The 22,903-nt window shown below is 36.0% G+C and overlaps 1 protein-coding gene and 1 pseudogene across 2 annotated transcripts in view; both read left to right on the top strand.

The window, feature by feature from the left end:
- Positions 1-2,594: 2,594 nt before the first annotated feature.
- On the top strand, positions 2,595-7,534 carry LOC107733305 (radial spoke head protein 3 homolog B-like; annotated as a pseudogene).
- Positions 7,535-12,411: 4,877 nt separating this feature from the next.
- Positions 12,412-22,903, top strand: part of LOC107733309 (ezrin-like) — a 27,772-nt gene continuing 17,280 nt past the window's right edge. For both annotated transcript variants that reach the window (XM_016544879.1, XM_016544878.1), the window contains exons 1-3: positions 12,412-12,608; positions 17,987-18,070; positions 21,871-21,966. In XM_016544879.1, the coding sequence (XP_016400365.1) occupies positions 12,597-12,608; positions 17,987-18,070; positions 21,871-21,966 (192 nt within the window). In that variant the 5' untranslated portion in view covers positions 12,412-12,596. The remainder of the gene's footprint in view (positions 12,609-17,986; positions 18,071-21,870; positions 21,967-22,903) is intronic.

Below are 22,903 nucleotides of genomic sequence, written 5' to 3'. Positions count from 1 at the left end.
TATATATATAAGTGGCCTGGATAAAATTCAAAAGAATATCTTGAGTGTTCCACAAGAAGAAAGTCATACTGATTGTGGTTGAAGTGACATTAGATTGAGTTAAAAATGACATAATTGTCATTTTTAGGTGAAATATTCCTTGTTCCTTTAGGATACCAACAGAAAAAAAGTTTAAAGAGGTTATGTGGAACCTACAGAAACCAGTACTTTCATACATATGGCATTTTGAACAGCCCTGTTCCCCATGCTTGGCAAGGGGTTGCATAACATGCATAACAAAATTTAATTGAGAACAGCGTATTCTGCGTTAGACAGGAAGTCAGCGGTCATCTGGACTGATTTGGTTTTTCGCTGAATTTGGTCTATCGTCTCACTTGTTTATAGTGACTCACTTGTTACATGCCCCTATTTCCTCCTCTTTTAGCCTTACTAAGAAACAGACTGCAGTGTGTCAAATGTCAGCTAGTATGGTTTCTATGGTGCAATGTGCACACACTAACATTAGTCTGTATATAGGTAATGTGGGTAAATTTTCTAAAGATTCATATCAAGACGCAGAACACACTGATGCTCTGATCAGCCTCTGAGTATGTCTGTGCACATGTATGCAGCCATGACTATTAAAGGAGTACTTCACCTTAAAATAAAACTTTATTTACTCACCCTCACCCTGTTCCAAACCTGTATGCTGTACAGGTGCAGTACAGGCATTGTTCCTATGAAACACAAAAATAGATCTCTTTTTTTTAAGAATCAGTTGCCATACATTGACAAGAAGACCATTAACTACTACATGATCTATATTCATATATAATATACATTCAGTATTTTTGAATTCAAGCAAAATACAGAATCAGTGAGTTAAGTCAACATTTTGTGACATATTTGTAAAGTGAAAATGCCAAGCTGGTTAAGGACTTTTCCAAAATTGACCATAAACATGTCAATGCAAGCCAGTAAACATTCAATAATAGAGACAAAGCAATGGATAAATGTTACATAACGACAGAGGTCTCTTGGTTACATAACACAGTGGTCCTCCCTCTGTTGCCAATGCTGTTCATTATACAGTGATGAATGAGCACTTTATGTAATTAATGTTTTAATGCTTAAAGTTAAATTAATAACCAATTAGTGACTATTTAGTGACACAAGTATTTGGTTACCAACAAATCTAAATAGGGAACAATGATATTGAATTTCTCAAACAAAGCACACAAAGCCAATGACATAGTCTGAACAGGCAAACGTTTAAAGTAATTACGATGACTGAAAAAAGATGCTCTAAAAATAAAATGGGTGGCAGAGGTGCACATAAGTTCAAACACAACAGATTGCACATACAAGGAATTATGTAATGTGATAAAACAGGACAGGTATGCATAATCAGTATTAAGTAGGAAATGTCTGTAATGGACGGAGGACCAGTCATGGATTTGAGAGAACAACAAAAATATAGATAGAAATATATTAAATAATATATTAGCGTCAAACCAATAGGAATGCCAATACCGTGAGATCTGCTGAAGTAATCAAGTTGAGGAAACCCACGATGGCTCAGTTCCTCGAAATATAGCAAACAGGATTTCTTAAAGAAATAGTATCATAATTTACTGACCTTCATGTTGCTGCAGTGCCATATTGTTTTGTTTGTTTGTTTGTTTGTTTATTTGTGGGACACAACATTTTTAAAGAATTATTAGGCTGTCAAGCTCCAAAAAGGGACCAAACAAAAACCATAAAAGTGCTCCATAGTATTTGGAAGTTTTCTGAAGCCATAGAATAGCTTTATGCGAGGATACCAAAATATTAAGACTTACAATGAATATATAGTGCCTATAGAATGAACACATTTTCACAAATTTGCGTTTTTGTAGTTTGCACAGAGACAATAATGGTATCGTTTCCAAAAACTTGAACTTTGAAACTTTTTCGAGAGTTTGCATTTTTGCCCCAAAAATGCTGTCGTCGTTTAAATGAACAGCCAAATGTATAAAAATTATGTTTTCATTTTTTTTAAATAATAATTAAATTATATATCCATTACAAATTCATGTTTCAGCATAATGCTTGATACAGTAAATGCGCACTGCAGTGCTTTTTCAGTGATTTGAGACATAAGTTTAGCATTTTTAACCATGACCAGTGTTGTTTATAATAAGAGCTAATCGCTGGTGTACATTTGCGGTGACTAAATGATTTCTGTTAGCATCAGTCGCTTGCTTTTTTCAGACTGAGAACCCAAAACCACTTCCTTGAGTCACAAATTTCAATTTCTTAATTCAAAAACAAGCACTGTAAGAAAAATCTTTTTTTGATAGAATAATGCTATACTATGTAAGTTAAAATACCCAAGACAAAACATTTGAAGATTTTAAAAGATGATTCTCATAAAAGTAAATGCTCTGAATGTGTTATATATGCCCAAGGTATATTGTGCCCTATATATATTGTAAGTAGTGCATGCATTAGTAGGCTACATCACTGATTATGTTTGCTATATTGTAAAAACTGTAAATGAAACCTTGTCATATTCATGTAAGCTTGTGTGCAGCTCTTCCATCTGTTTAGTTTTGTTCACAGCAGGCAGAAACATGCATCAGTTTACCTGTCTCCCCCTACTGGTTGTTAAGACGTTTTACACAAAGACTGTGGAGAGAGTCAGCAGCACTAAATTCCTGGGGGTGCACATCACAGAAGATCTCCAAGAAGGCACAACAGCACCTACATTTTCTCCAAGCAACAATGATGAAATGCACTACTTGGAGGAAGTGGCACAGCTGGCTGAATGGTGTGGCACTAAAAACCTGTCTCTCAATGTGGGGAAGACAAAGAAGGTTGTGATGGACTTCAGGAGAAACTCTACTGACCACCCCCCACTGACCACCGACAGTTCGACTGTGGAGAGAGTCAGCAGCACTAAATTCCTGGGGGTGCACATCACAGAAGATCTCCAAGAAGGCACAACAGCACCTACATTTTCTCCACTGGCTGAAAAGAGCAAGTCTCCCTCCACCCATCCTCACCACATTCTACAGGGGAACCATTGAGAGTGTGCTGACCAGCTGCATCACTGTCTGGTACGGGAACTGTAGCGCCGCAGACTGCAAGACCTTCCAGCAGACAGTGAACACAGCTGCAAAGATCATCGGTGCCCCACTCCCCTCCATCCTGGACATTTTCCTGACACGATGCTCCAGCAAAGCCACCAGCATCGTGAAGGAAACAGTCTCTTCCAGCTCCTATCATCAGGAAGACGGTACCGGAGCATCAGAGCCCGCTCTGCCAGACTGCTCAACAGCTTTTTCCCCCAGGCTGTGAGAGCCCTGAACTCAAACCCCGCCCCCCTCTGAAAACCCCCATACAAATCCCTACCTCCTGAAACACGGACCATCTTAGCTCCCCCACCCAGCAAACATTTCAGCTTACATATTTTACCAATTTAATAGTAGGAACACGTTAAATGTCATTGAAAGATTGATATTTTTAAGATTAACAAATTTTGCCGTTATAACGTCCTTAGACAAATACATTTATTTTGTAACTTAGTGGTGCTGTAAACACACGCTTTCTGTTTTTTTGACAGCTCTCTTTTTAAATACAAAGTAATCTGAAACCAGGTTACCACTGTTTTACTGCAGTAGCAATAAATATAACAATTACTAGAAAACTGTGATTACATTTGTAAGCCTTTTTCTTTTTGTCAGATTAATCAGGGTTGTGACTTGGCTATAATATTAATATTATTAATGCACATATGATTGTTTACACATAATTTTACTAATGAATAAATGAAAATAAATGTTTTTTTTTTTTTTTTTTTAATGGATTAAAAAAATTCAAAATATGCAAAATGCTGATTATTTTAATCTATACACTTTTCTTCACTGTTTGGTGCAGAAATGAAGAACAGAGCAGTTATGGAAACATCATGTATGACCGACGTGTTGTCAGAGGAAATACATATGCTCAACATATCCTACCCATTGTGAGTATTAATACAGCTAGGCTAGAAAACTCTGTAATAAGCAGATAGAGTTGTTTGTAATGTGTAGTCTTACAGCATGATATAAAAATGCCAGAGAATAAAAAACAGACCGAAAGCTCATTAATATTATGAACCATAACACAGTGTTTGTTCATATGGTACTGTGATGAGAGCACAGTTGATACATGAATAGAATAGAAATGAATATAAGTATGTTTAATAGACATCTCAGCCTGATCCAGTGGAGTTCCATAGACAGCAGGAGGCCAGAAAAAAGAGGTTTGTCCAGAAAACGGCTGAAGGAGCAATTTGGCCCAAAAACATCGGAACCACAGGAAGGCAGAAAGAATATAGACGTGCAGGTAAACACAAGCTCAAGATATTTTCATATTTTATTCAATGACGCATCAAGTGGGCCTACAGAGGTTTTCTGGATCACACTGAACAGAAAAATGTATCTACTTATTAGTCCGCTTTTACGGCATCATTGTGTTTATAATCACACTCTTGCAAACTATTCTTACTCACACTTTCAGGGAAATGTTTTTTTTTTTTAATAAAAACTGAAAGAGTTGTTGGAAGCTTAATGGTGGTGCCTTTTAAGTCATGTGACTGTGATATGGTTTGTTTATAGTTTATATTTAGCGTTTGAATTCTGGCAGTTGAATTTATTTTCTTCAATAATCCAAAAGCCAACAGAAAAATCCTACTGGTTAGTGATGCTAACTTCAGGGTTGGCCTACAAAAGTAAGCCATCACTGTAGCACATGTCAGAGCCAAATGTTAAACTCTGGTGCTCATGAGAGAGCAGGTTTGAGTCTGGCCCAGGTCACGTTGCTTTTTGCTACTTCTGTGTGTATCAATAAAATGTGGTGAAAAGTTCCGCCAAAAGAACCTTGGCCTACTTTCATTGTGTAACATTCTTTATAAGGGACCTTCTAACCTAACCAAACCTTCCCATGCACATAAGTGAAAAGCTCACAATGGATGTGCATCTTCCCAACTGATAATACTGTGATAAACCCAGAAATCAAGAAAGCCCAGAAATCTCTCGCTGATGTGTATTTTAGAGATGTACTTGGAAGAGCTGAGCGATCACATAGAGGATGTCAGTGTGGAATGCCAAACAGACATGTTCCTGGACAAACCAGCCACTCCACTCTTTATCCCAGCCAAAACTGGACAAGATGCAGCTACACAAATAGAAGAGGGAGAGGTGCAGTATAAATTGGCTGTTTTTGAATTTGTTTCTTCATGCGCTGAAAATATAAGACAAACAAAAGCTTCGTCAAGAGGTGATTGTGAAGAGCATTTTAGAGTTACTGATTTTGGTCATTCAGCTTTTTCTGTAAGAGCTTTTAATAACTGGAATTTACCAGTTAATTTTAGACAGTGCTCTATTTTTGCAGTTTAAGCTACATTTGAAAATATGGTTAAAGACGAGTCAGGTTGTGATCATTGAATATTCTTGTGTTTTGAAATGGTTACATAAATTTGGGGGTCTTCATTTTTTTTTAATAATTTTTGTTATAGGGTGATGTTTTGTTGTATTTATAGGGGGATATTCTGTAGTAATTTGGATTGCAGCTTCTATGTGAGAGATTATATTTCTTATCTTTTAAATTTTGGGGAGGGTTTTATTGTACATGCTATTATATTGATGTGTTTGTTTTTAATGCGTTTTGGTACTCTCCTGCCCAGGTGCAGTAAATTAAATTTAGCTAATTCTGGGGCAGTCCTTCACTGTCCATTGTCCTAGTTAAATAAAGAATTAAATAAATAAATAAAAGTGAATCAGTGCATTATACTGTATAATCAAATTAATAAAATCTGTAAACGAACGAGATAGATAGATAGATAGATAGATAGATAGATAGATAGCATTTGTCTTGTCTGCAGCTGTTTGATTTAGGCGTGGAGGTCCAGCCCGTGCTGCAGGTGTTGGAGGGAAAGACAATCGAGCAGGCATTACTGGAAGTGCTAGAGGTGGAGGAGCTGGCCAGCCTGAGGGCCCAGCAGCAGGCGTTCAAGGAGATCCGTGACGCTGAGCTGGTGGAGGTGCAGAGGCTAGCGGAGAGGGAACGGTGCCTCTGTGTGGAGAAGGTGAGAATCACTAGAAACAATATCATGACTGATGCTCAGGCAAAAACCAGCAAGGTTTTCTAATGATGCTGCGGTTTTAATTAAGTCAAAGGTAAAGACTATGGCAACAGTGAAACAGGCCACAAAACCATTTTGCTGTCTGAAAATAAAAGCACAATTTATTGGCCAGAGGTTGGACTGGTACAAAGTCTATGAATAGGTATTTTTTGGTCTGAAATAGATTTTTTTTTTTTTTTTTTACTACAGTTAAGTGTGAAGTATTTAGAGTTCCAGCAAATGCATGACAAATGATATGGAACTGTTTATTCAACATCAAGATTTACGGTAAAGTTTACACATTGGTGTCATATATTTGTATAACTTATAACTATATCTGTATAACTTATAACCATATCAATCTACAAGTATGTTTTTTTTTTTTTTACCTCACTGACAACCACCATGATGATAACAGAAAGCCATGACTAATACGCTCACATGTAGACAGTGTACAGGGTCAAAACACTATCAGAGTACACACGAACATAATGCATTAAACATTAACTAAATGTTACACAAAACACTCTAATGTAACTGTTAACAAACATAAGAAGAAACAAAAATATTGAGAATATAAGTATTGAATTAAAATATAATTAGATTTCTTGTGTCATGCACGGACTTCTGGAAATGTCCTTCTGTTTTTCACTATAAATTATACAGTAATTCGGTTTTTACTTGCAAAAAAACAACAACCATAAATTTGATGGAATTGTATGATAACATTACATATAATGTGATGTTAATTAACAGTTTTTTCACCACAGTTGTTTCCTCACAACTGCAGGAGAACCGGATAAAGCGGCAGAAGGCAGTGCTGGAAAAAGAGAAGGAAACAGCAGATAAAATTGCTGCGAGAGCATTTGCTCAGCAGTATTTGTCTGACTTGTTGCCCTCGGTCTATTCCAATCTAAAGGATTGTGGCTACTTCTATGACCCTGTGCAGAGAGACAAGTGTCCCAACATGTGTGCATCAAAAAAAGAGAGAAACTGAATTCATCTGAATTATATACATTAATTTTAAAAGGTCTTTAATGAATTACTACACAAATTCTCAGTCTACTGTCTAGTGAATGAATGTTCATTATCTCTGCTCCAGATATAGAGACCGGATTCCTCCCTTGGCTGATGGAAGAAGTCACCAATACTTTAGAACAGAGAAATGTAGCAAGAACAGCGAGTTAACAATTTTCAGAGAAACATTCCAATTGTTTTCTCAGATATATATATATATATATATAATTTTTTTTCCTGCTGTTTAATACATAACATGGGATTGTCTAGTGAGATCCCTTAGGCAATGATAAGAGTATTTTGGGCATAATTTGGACTTCCTGTTCTTCCACAGTGCTCATTCAAGACAGCACTAACCAAAGATTTGAGGCCTTTCAGATGAAAGAATAAAGTCCTACATGTGATTTCCCATTAGAGGTAAACAGGGACAAACATTTAATCACTTTCACGCTTTAATTTGTAAAATAAAATATAAAATAGAATACATTATCAGTATTGTATGATTTACATTTAAATGTCAGAAAATCTATATAAATACTACTGTTAAATCTGTTTAAATAATATAAGTATAATTCTTAGCTGAGGTGAAGAGTTAACCTTATAGTCTGTTTTCATTTCAGGTCATACCAGGAAACAAACAAAAAAGGAAAATATTAAGGAGCATGCATTCTTTATAAAAAAATATAAATAAATGATCATATTATTATAATTGCATTATTCATATATTATTTGAAGAATATTATATATATACATATATATATATATATATATATATGTGTGTGTGTGTGTGTGTGTGTGTGTGCCCATTGTTGTTTTTAAACTGCTAATGTGATGTAAACTGTCACTATACCGTACAAAAATTGCACTTCAAGAACAACACTGTAGGAGGCGCTGCGGATTCTAAAAATACTGCCCTGACCATCACTCAAACTAATCTTGGCCACATTATTGCTGAAACACAGTTGTACTGTTTGGAAAACTTTTGACCGGCACTCGTTAATATTTAGAGTGTATTTAAAATCTGTAGAAGTGTTGTTATAGTATTTTGAGGAGTATTAAGAGTATATTAATTGTCCTCCTTAAATGTGGCACACGCTTTGGCACAGAGGATCTGTCTTCAAAACGTGTTCCATGATGCTGTACTATAAAGAGATGCTGTTAGTTTTTGTGACGACTTAATAGCTTTATAAACCACATTTTCAGTGGAATAACTATTTCATTCTCCCGCCTACCTGTCTCGCCTGGTTCTTTGACTAAACACCGTAAGGTGAACTGTTTGACGATCCGCTTCAGCGTTCATTCACCTCGCCTATATACTGCTCTATTTTAATCCTGCTTCTCCATTGGTCAACTCCCACATTTGGCCACGCCCACTAGGTGAATCGGAGTTTCGCTTCCGTCGGTGGTGCAGCTCTGGCAACACAGACAGAAACAGGCGTGTTGATGTAAATATATCGTTAAGGAAAGACCTCTGAGTCACATCACAGTGTACTTACTTACTCAGACCTCAACCGACATAGGCTAAATGTTTGAATGACCTAATTACTATTGTAGATTATTCAAACATATGAGGTTTCATTACAAAATAAACAAGACATAAAAGATGGATGTACTTGGAGACCTTGAATGGGCAAAAGCTCCATCTGACTCAATAAAAGTTTCTATAGAACTCTCTCTCTCTTAGATTAAGCGATAACCTTTAATAATTGAACAGTTTGCAATAGTCATCTGAATGAAAGTGCTGACAGAAGTTTTCCTCATGTTACGCATGAAATTAGCCAGCACTGGTAAGGTAAGGAATGCCCCATCCGTTTCATATTGAGATTTTCCTGTAGTAGTCATGTAGGCTAATTGACTGTAATAATGGGTCTCTTTAGTGAATCACTGATCAAATTAACTGTTTATCATTCTTGAGGTTGAAGCCAGCGGGAAACACACGTTTCGTTGTTATTTAAATGAAGATGTAGCTAGACGTTTTCCCTTTTTTTTTTTTCAGATTTCGTTAACTTTAAATATATGTACTGTAAGTATAAGTAAGGCCACACTCTCACCTCTCTGTCAGACAAGCAAAATCATATTTTATTTGTATAAATAATAATAATAAACTCATTGCTTAAATAATATAAGAAAGGCCCAAAATGCAGATGAAGTGGTATGAGGATCATATTCTCAACAGAGAGCAAGAGCAGAATCAAGTAGCTTAATGATTTTTCCCCCCAGCTGTCTTAAATAGCACATGAAATTAGAGTTTGTAGAGAAATTAGAGCACAGCCCACATTTTTAAATTTGTGCTCAAGTTCAACATGCACAGGTTGGGTATAGTGAATGTAAAAAGTTGAAGGGAAAACTCTGAGCACTTCCAAGTAACTGACTTGCATTGTCAGCAATGTGATATAAATAAACTAAAAAAAGTGTGTGTGTGTGTGTGTCTGTGTGTGTGTGTGTGTGTGTGTGTGATGAGCAGATACAGTAATGGCTGTAAAAGAGGCTCATCACACACACACACACACACACACACACACTTTTTTTAGTTAAAAATAGAGCTTAATCATCTTATTTAATGTAATGTCTCAAATTCCTAAAACATTGTTTGTTTGTCTATTTAATTCAGATTCTTGAACTTGCTCTTAGCAGTGTGTATATAGGTTCCTGGCAAGAGTGTAAACATAAATATATATGATGTGTGATGTGTTTGTTCACTCGTCAAATGGCTTAATGCCAAATGTGTTTCAAATCAGTAGTTTCTTTAAAGCATGGGCACAGCAGTATGTTGCAAATCAATGCTTAAACCAGCAAAACAATACCTTCACAATATATTTCATTTCCCTAAAAAGGACTATATTTGGCTAAAAATATGTATTTTAGAGGATGTGATGTCAATAATATTCCCACCTATGTATTGCTCAGTTCCTCTGTCACACTTTCACTTTACTGATAGATAAATCAACAACTTGCGACCTGAATGAGTTTTACTGTAGATTTGAAACTCCCAGTCTAACACCCCACACCCGCTCTGAACATCTCTCCACACAACCATCAACACCTCCTGCAACCCCCCTCTCCCCCACTCCTACGTTTCAGATCAGTGAGGATGATGTGCGCCAGGTCTTCAGAAAGAACAAGAGAAGAAAAGCACCAGGCCCAGACGGTGTGACACCAGCCTGTCTGAAAACCTGCGCTGACCAGCTGGCCCCCATCTTCTCACAGATCTTCAACAGATCACTGGAGCTGTGCGAAGTCCCTGCCTGCTTCAAACGCTCCACCATCATCCCCGTCCCAAAGAAACCCAAGATAACAGGACTTAATGACTACAGACCTGTGACCCTAACGTCTGTGGTCATGAAGACATTTGAGACGTGGGTGTTGGCTTATCTGAAGGACATTACTGGACCCTTACTTGACCCCCTGCAGTTTGCTTACCAAGCAAACAGGTCCGTGGATGATGCAGTCAACATGGGACTGCACTTCATCCTGCAACATCTGGACAAAACAGGGACTTATGTGAGGATCCTGTTTGTGGACTTTAGCTCCGCTTTCAACACCATCATCCCAACACTCCTCCAGACCAAACTAACCCAGCTCTCTGTCCCTAGCTCTATCTGTCAATGAATCACCAGCTTTCTGACAGATAGGCAACAGCTAGTGAGAACTGGTAAATTCACATCCAACAGCCGCACCACCAGCACTGGCGCCCCTCAGGGTTGCGTCCTCTCCCCACTGCTCTTCTCCCGCTACACCAACGACTGCACCTCTAAAGACCCCTCTGTCAAGCTCCTTAAGTTTGCAGATGACACTACAGTAATCGGTCTCATCAAGGACGGAGATGAGTCTGCTTACAGACAGGAGGTTAAAGAGCTGGCTGTCTGGTGCAGTCTTAACAACCTGGAGCTGAACACCCTCAAAACAGTGGAGATGATCGTGGACTTCAGGAGGAACCCCACTGCACTCCCCCCACTTACCATCATGGACAGCACTGTGGCTGCAGTGGAGTCATTCAGATTCCTGGGAACCACCATCTCTCAGGACCTGAAGTGGGACACTCACATAGACTCCACTGTTAAAAAGGCCCAGCAGAGGTTGTACTTCCTTCGCCAACTGAGGAAATTCAACCTGCCACAGGAGCTGCTGAAACAGTTATACTCAGCCGTCATCGAGTCTGTCCTGTGCATTTCAATAACTGTCTGGTTTGGTTCAGCTACAAAATCAGACATCAGAAGACTACAGAGAACGGTTCGGACTGCTGAAAGGATTATTGGTGCCCCCCTGCCTACCCTCCAAGAACTGTATACATCCAGAGTGAGGAAAAGGGCTCAGAAAATCACTCTGGATCCATCACATCCAAGCCATCTCCTTTTTGAACTTTTGCCATCTGGTCGGCGTTACAGAGCACCGAATACCAGGACAGCCAGGCACAAGAACAGTTTCTTTCCCCAGGCAATCTACCTCATGAACAGTTAATGTTCTCCCATTGTGCAATTAAAGTATGTGCAATAACCTTATACTTATTTATCACCCTAAATCCTAGTACATCCCTACAACTTTATTTTATTTAATTATCTTCTATTCCTATTCTATCTATAGCACACCTGTACATACAATTTATTCTTTTTTTTGTGGTTTATATTTATGCATGTGTAATTTATTCACATCTTATTTTTATTATCTGTGTGTTGTTGTTGTCTCCGTGTACTGGAAGCTTGTGACACTATAACAAATTCCTTGTATGTGCAAACATACTTGGCAATAAAGCTCTTTCTGATTCTGATTCTGAAATAGATCCAAACGCCTGTACCTTTCTTCCAACACTGTTTTTATTTTTAATCTTTATTTTTCTTTCTTTCTTTCTTTCTGTGTTCTACACAGTGTTGGAATTAAAGTTTGCATGGAAATAATGCCTTCAAATGCAGATATGGACTAACCCAGCTGTTGGGTTAAATTTTTAAATGAAAATTGTAACCCAAAAGTTGGGTTAGTCCATATTTGACCCAAAGTTGGGTTGAAACAACCCAGCATTTTTTAGAGTGTACCCACAATTAGTTTTATTTATAGATAGTTTAAAATTTTCTGTGAATATATGTGAGTATCTCGCATGATTCAGTTACCGCTACATTTAATAACCGAATATTTGACTTCATTCCCTATCAAGCTTCGGTCTTTGGGAAACAGAGACTGCAGCAAATATTTGTAGAATGGGGTGGGGACTTTAAATTGAAAGGCGGTGTTACCTCTTTTGGGTGAGGCTGTCACAATCTTGAGTTCCAGTTTTTAATCGTGATTCACATGGAGTGCGTCAGGTTTTATTCTCAGCGATGTTTAAATGACAGACAGACTTGTTCGTGAGTCATTCTCACTAGCGCTGCTCAAACGCGTTTCTCCTCTTTCTGCTTCAGATTGAGGCTCCGTGAAAATACACAATATTCCTTGACAGAAGAGATCTACAACAGGATTCAAAATGCCTAAACCTGTAAGTATTTACTGAGTTTTATTTAATTATTGTCAAAGTGTTTACCAGTTTTATGTATAGAAGGTTCAATATGATTGTTTAGTGTGTTTTTAACGTCTGTTCAGTGTTTTGAAATATTCAGGAGGATTTCTGGTCTAATAAAAGTTTTGTATCGTGACTTTATATTTTAACTTGAAAGTCTGGTTCTTAATTGCTAAACCATAAATCTTCAAACCATAGTTTCTAAATGTTGAAAAGTTGTCTATAAACATTTTCACTTTTAAGTTGTATTAGCGAAATGATGTCAGTTCTCATTAAGTTACTTCGTTCTTAGAGACACATTTGTTTGTTTCGAGGCAGAGTTTATAGGGTTTATGTTTCGTTTGCACCTACTTTTGGCTTGTTTATCCTCATCAAAATTGTAGTAGGCTAGTAGTGAGACTGTTTGACTTTTAATGTGTGAAACAAACTCGGTATTGAACGTTATCTGTGTTTGCTAATAAACACTCGTAAAACAGCAAGTGCAGCCTGAAGCATGTTGTCAGTTTGTTTAAGATGGTAACAGGGTTGTCAGGAAGAATACAGAGGAAATGACATCATGATGCTTTCCTCAGAGCTCATTCCTCATTCATCCTTGGCTTTCAGCACTGTCTACTGAAGTGCTGAATAGAGATGCTTGTTTTTGGTGCCATGGCCAGTGGTGGATTTGAGTTCAAACGAGTCATTTTTCAAGATTTTTCAGTCATTTAGATGCTTTTAAATTGACATAGGCCAGCAATAAAGTACTAGTTATCTGATAAAATGATATCATTTGTAAGTTAAAAGTTTTTTTGTTGTTGCTTTCCTCAGAGCTCATTCCTCATTCATCCTTGGCTTTCAGCACTGTCTACTGAAGTGCTGAATAGAGATGCTTGTTTTTGGTGCCATGGCCAGTGGTGGATTTGAGTTCAAACGAGTCATTTTTCAAGATTTTTCAGTCATTTAGATGCTTTTAAATTGACATAGGCCAGCAATAAAGTACTAATTATCTGATAAAATGATATAATTTGTAAGTTAAAAGTTTTGTTTGTTTGTTTTGTTTCTACACTGAACCCCCCATAAAGGTATTTTGTGGGTTTCTGTTCTCTGTCTTAATATTTCCCCTCCTGTTTCATAGCATGTTTCAGGTGTGTCTAAAATCGGCACTTTCAGCAGCTGAGGGTGTTTCCTCTTAAATCTTTGTTATCGTTTGTTCTGCTGAATAATTGATGACTAGACAATGCCTGTTACGCCCTTTTGGTGATGCAGCACAAAAGCTCTTTGTGCTGTAATCAATCCTCGTGTTCTCTCGGGCTTTAGCTCAAACAAGCTCAATGAAAGACTAACAGTACCATCCAAATTGGAACTTTAGGCAAAAGGCAGTTCTGAGCAAAGATAAGTTCATGTAACTCAAGACATGCAACCCTTAAGTGTTATTATTTTTTTGTCCCTACTTTTATAGTACATGTCATCAAGGCTACATTTCAACATGGGCTCCTTTACCTATATATTTAGCAAAAAATGTAGCAATACATACAATTCACTGCAGTTCCCAGCTGAAATCAACACTAGTGGCATAAAAAATGCCGACGCCTTTTAATCCTTTTCACACAAATTATGATTACACTGGCAGATTGTCGATTAGATAAAGACTTAATTAGTCTAATTTTCTCACAGTTCCTTGCCTTGCAAAAGTGGCATGTTTCAGGTGTGTCTAAAATCGGCACTTTCAGCAGCTGAGGGTGTTTCCTCTTAAATCTTTGTTATCGTTTGTTCTGCTGAATAATTGATGACTAGACAATGCCTGTTACGCCCTTTTGGTGATGCAGCACAAAAGCTCTTTGTGCTGTAATCAATCCTCGTGTTCTCTCGGGCTTTAGCTCAAACAAGCTCAATGAAAGACTAACAGTACCATCCAAATTGGAACTTTAGGCAAAAGGCAGTTCTGAGCAAAGATAAGTTCATGTAACTCAAGACATGCAACCCTTAAGTGTTATTATTTTTTTTGTCCCTACTTTTATAGTACATGTCATCAAGGCTACATTTCAACATGGGCTCCTTTACCTATATATTTAGCAAAAAATGTAGTAATACATACAATTCACTGCAGTTCCCAGCTGAAATCAACACTAGTGGCATAAAAAATGCAGACGCCTTTTAATCCTTTTCACACAAATTATGATTACACTGGCAGATTGTCGATTAGATAAAGACTTAATTAGTCTAATTTTCTCACAGTTCCTTGCCTTGCAAAAGTGGCACGGTTGCTTAACAAATACATTTTTTTCTGTCACATTTGCTTGTGTTAACACTTTTGGTTAGGATTAGCGTTTTAGGATTCAGTGTAGGTCAATAGAGCATTAACTGTTTAGCACCACTCACTAGACATTTCATTTCCAGACTGCCGGGATACATACAACAACCAAAGTAATACATATCACTCACTGAACAATTCACTTTGAAAGTGTTGTGAAATGTTGTGAGCAACGTAATATCATTTTACAGAAACGTTGCACTTTTTTTTTTTCCAGTGAGCCTGGGTTGCAACATTTGCAGATGATAAGTATAGGTTTTGAATAATTTGATGGTTTCTTTGCTGTTGTTTTGGCCCAGCTACTATGTAATTCAGGATCAACTTAAAATGAAGTTAATGGTTTAAAAGGGTCAAATGATGCGTTTTCAAAGTTTCCTTTCACTGTGTTAGATTCACTTTTCAGTTTTCGGACAAGACATGCTTTTATTGCCACTGGCTGGACATTTCACTTGGAAAGTGTTGTGAAATGTGCAAGAATATAATTTTACAGAAATATCGCCTGAGGCATTTGTTTTGTTTTCCAATTTGCCGGGGTTGCAACATTTGCAGATGATAAGTATAGGTTTTGAATAATTCGATGGTTTCTTTGCTGTTGTTTTGGCCCAGCTACTATGTAATTCAGGATCAACTTAAAATGAAGTTAATGGTTTAAGAACTGTAAAAATCTCCTATTTAGATTTCTTTTAGAGTGCATATTATAGAGAGTAATGGATTGGCCAGAAGCTGACTTGACATGTTGTCTGCAGATCAACAGTAAATGCATGTGTCGGTGATGTTACATATTTCATAAGCAAACAGCTTTTAGTAGTCATTCAGAATTTGAATCACCTTGTAATGTAGATTATTTGGTCTGATGACGCTAATCGGAATCTGAGCTTGGTGACTGTGCTCGATTTCGCCAGTATATTTCAGCCAAAAAAAGTTTGTCGGTCAGCTAAAACCATTTTGAGAGCAATGCAGAGAAATGGTGAGACTCTATTAAAATGCAGCCTGATGTAGGAGGTGGACCACTGAGAGGATGTTTCTGAAAGAGACCCTTTGTTTTGCCGGGTAAATGGATACCCCGCAATCTCCCCCTCTTTGGCGAATTGGATGCCAGTCTTTAAGCTGAACTCTTCACCACTAGATTTCAGATGTACACAGCGGCCCTATGATTCCTTATAAATATCAAGATTATTATTTGTATTATTATTTATTAGTGTTAATTTGTAATTGTATATTTGTTTATTTATTAACTAACACCAACCATGAATTTCTGTGTGATTGTGTGCTTACTGTCACAGTGCTGTGTTCAGGAAAGGCTCCAGCAGTCGTCTTTAAGCTTGGTACAGGAAGTTCTTTCCATATAATAATGCTTGTGGCAATGATTATTCACTAGAACTGCTCATAGTCCTTCTCTATAAACTGTTACGTTGAGTAGGACTGAGTGAGCAAAAAAGTTATGATGTTTGATAATATTTATAGTGTACATTTATTCATTTAGCACATGCAAAGCAACTTGAGAATGATACCCAAAAAAAATCAATCAATCAAAGTAAGAACAGTAGTAGTGCTTCTATACATTAGAAGTACCAGAGTAATACCATGCTAGAGCAGGAGATTTAGCTGTTCTGGTGACGGTTGGGAGTTTGTTTTTCCACTGTCTGTGGAAGTTTTGGGAAATGACCACACTGTGATGGCATTTTCAGGCATGTGTTATTATTATATCAATATTGTGCGGTATTTAATGTTAAATAGCTTAAGCTGTTTTTTTTTCTTTTTCTTCTACACACAGAAACTGTAATTTCAAACAAAGTTGTCATTGCAAGAAGAATACTATATTATATTATATTATATGCATTATTATTTTACACACAGAAACTGTCATTTCAAACAAAGTTGTCATTGCAAGAAGAATATTATATTATATTATATTATAACAGCAATTACTGTCTTTCAAATTACATTTAATTTTTTATATTAATTCACCAAGTTCGCTATATGACTTCTTTTCTCCTTTTATATTCCATGGAAGAAATGTAATCTGGTACCATTAAATGATCATAAAAGTAGTCTGTATGACTTTTATATTTGTTTGGAAAAAATTACAAGTACATTCTTTAAAATTCCCCCTTTTGTGTTCCATGGAAGAACGAAAGTCATACAGTGTGAAACAATGTGAATGTGAGTAAATGATGACAGAATTGTCAAATTTTGATATGAACCGTCTCTTTGTTTTTGTATTGGTGGAATCTGTGTTGTCTGCTCTGCTTTGGTCTGAACTCTTGTGTGAGTTTCTGTTTTCATAGTTATGAAATTTCATAGTGGGCCATTTGTTTTAAAGCAGTTACATAATTAGAAATGATTATTCTTTCTTACCAGACAACACACTCATTGCTCACACCCAGTATGGTGTGTCTGTGATTCTCCACCAGTAGTCTCTTCACTTATTTTTGTTCAGCCGCCATCATTGCTAACAGTTCTCATGGTAATCACATAAATATGGATCTCTGAATCAGATGTGCGCTTAACGATTGTGCTTTACGATCTCATCAATGGGGGCTCTCACAAATGATTTCTTGTTCCTTGATTTTTTGTGTCTGTGTTGTCTGTTCATTGTGAGGAAACGCCTCTGTTTCATGTTTCTTGGGAAATTGCTTCAAAATGACTCTGTTGTCCCATAAAATGGTGCAAATTTGATTGTAGAGCAGTTTCAGCCTTTTTCTTGTTGACTTAGTCCTTTTAAACATTAACAGTAGAATAGATTGGCATTTCCCCTTTACAAAGAGTGGCTGAGGCGCATTGTTCTGTGAAGCCACTCCTGCTGTTCTCCCAGTTTCTTTTAAGCCATGTCTGCTTCAAGAACCACAGTCAGGGTCATCAGCTTGCAAGCATGCTTGTGATTGTCTCATCATTGCAGATTTTTTTATTACCTTTGCCTCTGAAATTGCTTCTATAAAATGGAAACCATAAAATCCAAAGTTGTAACCATCTTGTAATAGATGACAATTTTCTTCTGAACTGTTTTTGTATTTGGTAACACAAATGTCAACAGTGGTTGCTAATGTCATTTTATTTTTTTCTTCAGGTAAATGTTCGCGTCACTACGATGGAAGCGGAGCTGGAGTTTGCCGTTCAGCCCAGCACAACTGGCAAGCAGCTATTTGACCAGGTCTGCAACTAAACAGCTAGACAAGAAATAGATTAACAAGCATTGGTTAGGGTCGGTGTCCAGTGGTTTCATATAGTTTTCAGAGTGTTAGCTTAAACTTTTAATGTTTTCTGCCATTTCCCTTAAATTATGTTTACTACATGCAAGAAAATGCACTGAAAATATTCTGTCAAAAAAAGATGGCACATTCTGTAATTTTTTTTCTTTAAATATTTTTCTTTTTTTGCCAAAAACACAAAACAGACCTAAAATATGAACATAAACCTTAACGTAAAGAGATTAAATAACAGGAACTTTGACTTGAGGAAAAACTTGTGTGCACATGATATGATCCAGGTTTCATTTTTTATGTAAGCATTGTCTGATGATTATATATTTTTTTTTCTTTTTTTCAAAAGAGCACAGTTGATGAGATACGTGCCCCCACTCTGATGTGTAATGAGATGCATGCAGAAAAATGCAGACTTATTCGCAAATTCTATTCATATTTGCTTTACCTAAATGGGTTCCAGGGATGTCCCTACACTTTTTATTTTTTTCTTTTTTTTTTCTTCCGTACACAAGTCCCAGTAAATCCTCTTCTGATTACAATGAATTACCTTATTCTAGCCTGAGAAACATTTTCACTGACAATATCTCAGTCATGTGTCCCACATTGTTTGATTAGAATCTGGACTAGCACAATTGGCTTTTAATTACATTGATGTCAAACTCATTGACCGAACTATTCATTTTATGACATTAACAGTTATTTTGAACAAAATCTGAAAAAAAAATTTCCAGCAGATATTTGGCCGAAATTAAAATGTGAAATATATGAAAAAGAGGCAATTGATTTGACTTAGAAGTTCTGGTTGTGTAACAATTGTGTACACAATCGATCATTTTAATCCTTCAATGACATCTTCTCATTCTCTTCCCACAATTCCTTGATCTTAAACAAATCCATGTCCCTCAGCTGAAGCAGAGAGGAAAAAGATTGTAAACAGTTATTCAGAGAAATGTTTTAATGTAAATCAAGAATTCAAAAGATAAATTTACATTTGGTTTCTTAGTCAAATACTTGTTGCTCAAACGAAAGCAGGAATGCAAAGATAGTACATTGGTTTAACACAAAAAAAGAGCAGGAGGAAAACATTTTTAAATGTAATCTTATATTGGATTTGAATATAAAATATATGAAACATTAATTTTTAAATAAAGTATTTTCAATGATTTATAATTGTATAAATATGAATTTATATAAATATAAATAATCTTTATTTTTCATAATAGCAACAACCAGTTAAGGACGTCACAGAACAAACTCCGACTTCACTGGGCATCCGTCTGTTAGTAGCACCAATACCTATGACCTAATTTAATTACCGGCTTGGTGACATGGGTTAATCCCCTGCAAATAGAAGGCCCAGAACACAGCGGAAACCTCACAGGAAGCGTTTTTCTTCTTTAAAACAGTATATCCCTTGATGCTCTGATTACAATGAATTACCTTATTCTAGCCTGAGAAACATTTTCACTGACAATATCTCAGTCATGTGTCCCACATTGTTTGATTAGAATCTGGACTAGCACAATTGGCTTTTAATTACATTGATGTCAAACTCATTGACCGAACTATTCATTTTATGACATTAACAGTTATTTTGAACAAAATCTGAAAAAAAAAATTCCAGCAGATATTTAGCCGAAATTAAAATGTGAAATATATGAAAAAGAGGCAATTGATTTGACTTAGAAGTTCTGGTTGTGTAACAGTTGTGTACACAATCAATCATTTTAATCCTTCAATGACATCTTCTCATTCTCTTCCCACAATTACTTGATCTTAAACAGATCCATGTCCCTCAGCTGAAGCAGAGAGGAAAAAGATTGTAAACAGTTATTCAGAGAAATGTTTTAAGGTAAATCAAGAATTCAAAAGATAAATTTACATTTGGTTTCTTAGTCAAATACTTGTTGCTCAAACGAAAGCAGGAATGCAAAGATAGTACATTGGTTTAACACAAAAAAAGAGCAGGAGGAAAACATTTTTAAATGTAATCTTATATTGGATTTGAATATAAAATATATGAAACATTAATTTTTAAATAAAGTATTTTCAATGATTTATAATTTTATAAATATGAATTTATATAAATATAAATAATCTTTATTTTTAATAATAGCAACAACCAGTTAAGGACGTCACAGAACAAACTCCGACTTCACTGGGCATCCGTCTGTTAGTAGCACCAATACCTATGACCTAATTTAATTACCGGCTTGGTGACATGGGTTAATCCCCTGCAAATAGAAGGCCCAGAACACAGCGGAAACCTCACAGGAAGCGTTTTTCTTCTTTAAAACAGTATATCCCTTGATGCATGACTCACTGACCATTACACTGATGTGCTCATTGACTGCCACGACTGTGGAAACAGAAACACTTCAAAAAAAAAAAACACTTCAACATCCCATTCTTTTCCAAGTCCAGAGCATTATGTAATGTTCTTATTAAATATATCTTAGCAGGGTGTTTAATTTAAATAAAGCTGATGTTACCTAACTTCAGTCTTGGAAACTGGTGCCGTGACCCAGGTCTGGGTGACTCTTGCATTTCTTCTTATTGGGTTGAAGCATACCTATTGTTAAAGCTGGTCATTGGTATTTTTTTATAATAATAATTTTTAAAAAAGTATTAAATTCTAGGTATTACTCTACTTAGGTTAAATCAAATTTCTCAAATAGCTTTGACAGTGAGGTTAGAGATGCTTATAACCTGTTGAGCTGGTTTACGGCATTTGTTGTGTCCTTGTCACCAGCTTGTTTGGAATTCTTTTTTTCTTTTTTTCCTGGGATATCGTATGACTGTGAATGGTCATAAAAAGCAATCAAAGTGCAATAGAAGATCTGATTGGTTAAAGAAAAAAACACTGTTGAAATTTTGTTTTTATCAAACGCAGATCTGTAAAACATTTGTCATGAGTTGGATTCTGTTTAGATTTTCTACCATAATTTGTCCCCTAACTGAAGTGTTCTTCAGTTATGTTCACACAGACAAGAAATACTGTTGTCAGTCCTGTTTGGAGAGCTAAATACGATTGTTTATATAAACACTTTGGTTGGTTACTAGACTGACAAGCTCATTTTATAACCAACAGGAAGACTAATCTAAAAGCATCACACTTGGAAACTAATTGTCTGTCATGTCTGATTGGCATGCGTACGTGCACGTGCTTCAATCAAACTTAAAAAAAACTGAACAGGAAGAAGAAGAAGAAAAAAAACAGGACCCAGAGCATTTGAGACATGAAAGCATCTGGAGAAAATGCAACCTATTAGTATATTTGCACCTAACATTTCCTGCAGTGCAGTTTTGTGTTTCAGAAAGCTACAATTGGCACACATCCTGTTATTTATTCATTTTCGGTGGTTATGCCTACTGAATGTGTGACACTTACTAGATCGGTATATGTTTTATTGTATAAATTTTTTCGTAGTATCACGTAAAGAGGACAGGAGCACCATAGCTCAGTATGTTAGCTAACCAGTGGGTTGTGATTCTAACAATAGCTCTTAATCTCTATAAAGTTTTAAAGTTAAAATGTACCTCAATTTGTGTCAGATTAGTTGTATGCCATGTTTCAAATGTACACTACCATTCAGAAGTTTGGGGTCAGTGATTTTCTTAATTATAAATTGCATTTTAATGAATATTAAAATAGACAACAGTTATTTTAAATTATTATTAATAAAAAAATTGTATATATATATATATATAGGGGTTTTTTTTTTTTTTTTTTTTTTTTTCCTAACAGGTGGTGAAGACCATCGGGTTACGTGAAATATGGTACTTCGGACTACAGTGTATGGACAGCAAAGGGTACCTTACATGGCTGAAACTTGATAAAAAGGTAATTGTGCATTTAGCAAAATCACAATATTCTGATTTTCTCTAGAGAATGTGTGTTTTAATGGACCTTAGTAAGGGTTTTCGTTTTCATCCACATAAATTCAAAAGTGTTTATCCTAATTACAGTCCAGTACTTTAAGGGAAGTACTTTTAGTCTTCATAAACATATCTGAATAAGTATTTGACATTTTTGATGACATATAGATTATCAAGCATACATTACTCATACATGCATACATTACTCATACATGCAATACAATATACTTCACAGGAAAGCGGATTTCCTCATACATGGAAATTACTTACTTTTTGTGAAATTTAATTAAATTTTTTCCCCCAAAATGTTTTAGTCTGTTGAAAGCTTTAAGGGCTCTCTGCAGTTTTGCTCCAAAGTAAAAGCTGGCTGGTTTAAAGTTTGAAAATTAACTAAGTAACACACAAAAATAGTGGAATTTTAACTTTAGAGTTTTATTTTAATAAATGAAATGTTTATTGTATTATTTTAAAGTGAAATATTACAAAGTTTATTTTTATATATTTATTATATTTATTTTTATTAGTCAAATTGATTTTTAATGAAAACTTTTTATTTTTGCCAAATTGGGCGGCCCTACAAACAAGCACAGCAAACCTAGAGCTCTTTTTTTTAAATTACAATTTTTTTTTATCAGAAAAACTGCGATTTCCAAACTCCAAACTTCACTCCGTTTTCCATTTCACACTGACTTGGGTTAGAAACCCACTCAGATCGATCCTCAAGTGGGGAAAAAAAATAAATAAATCTCTCCGCAATGCTTCCACACCTGTCACATACTAAACAAACACATACATACAAATAGCATGGTTTCACTAAATATGAGCACTCTTGCTCTTGGTCCTCATGCTGCTTATCCAATCAGATTAAAGGACCAAAACGTCACTTATATAATGGTATATTC

The sequence above is a fragment of the Sinocyclocheilus rhinocerous genome, unplaced genomic scaffold, assembly GCF_001515625.1.
Source record: "Sinocyclocheilus rhinocerous isolate Xijiao unplaced genomic scaffold, SAMN03320098_v1.1 scaffold3963, whole genome shotgun sequence".
NCBI classification, from domain to species: domain Eukaryota; kingdom Metazoa; phylum Chordata; class Actinopteri; order Cypriniformes; family Cyprinidae; genus Sinocyclocheilus; species Sinocyclocheilus rhinocerous.
Note: the sequence above shows the minus strand (reverse complement) of the source record. Positions and strands in the feature narration are given on the sequence as shown.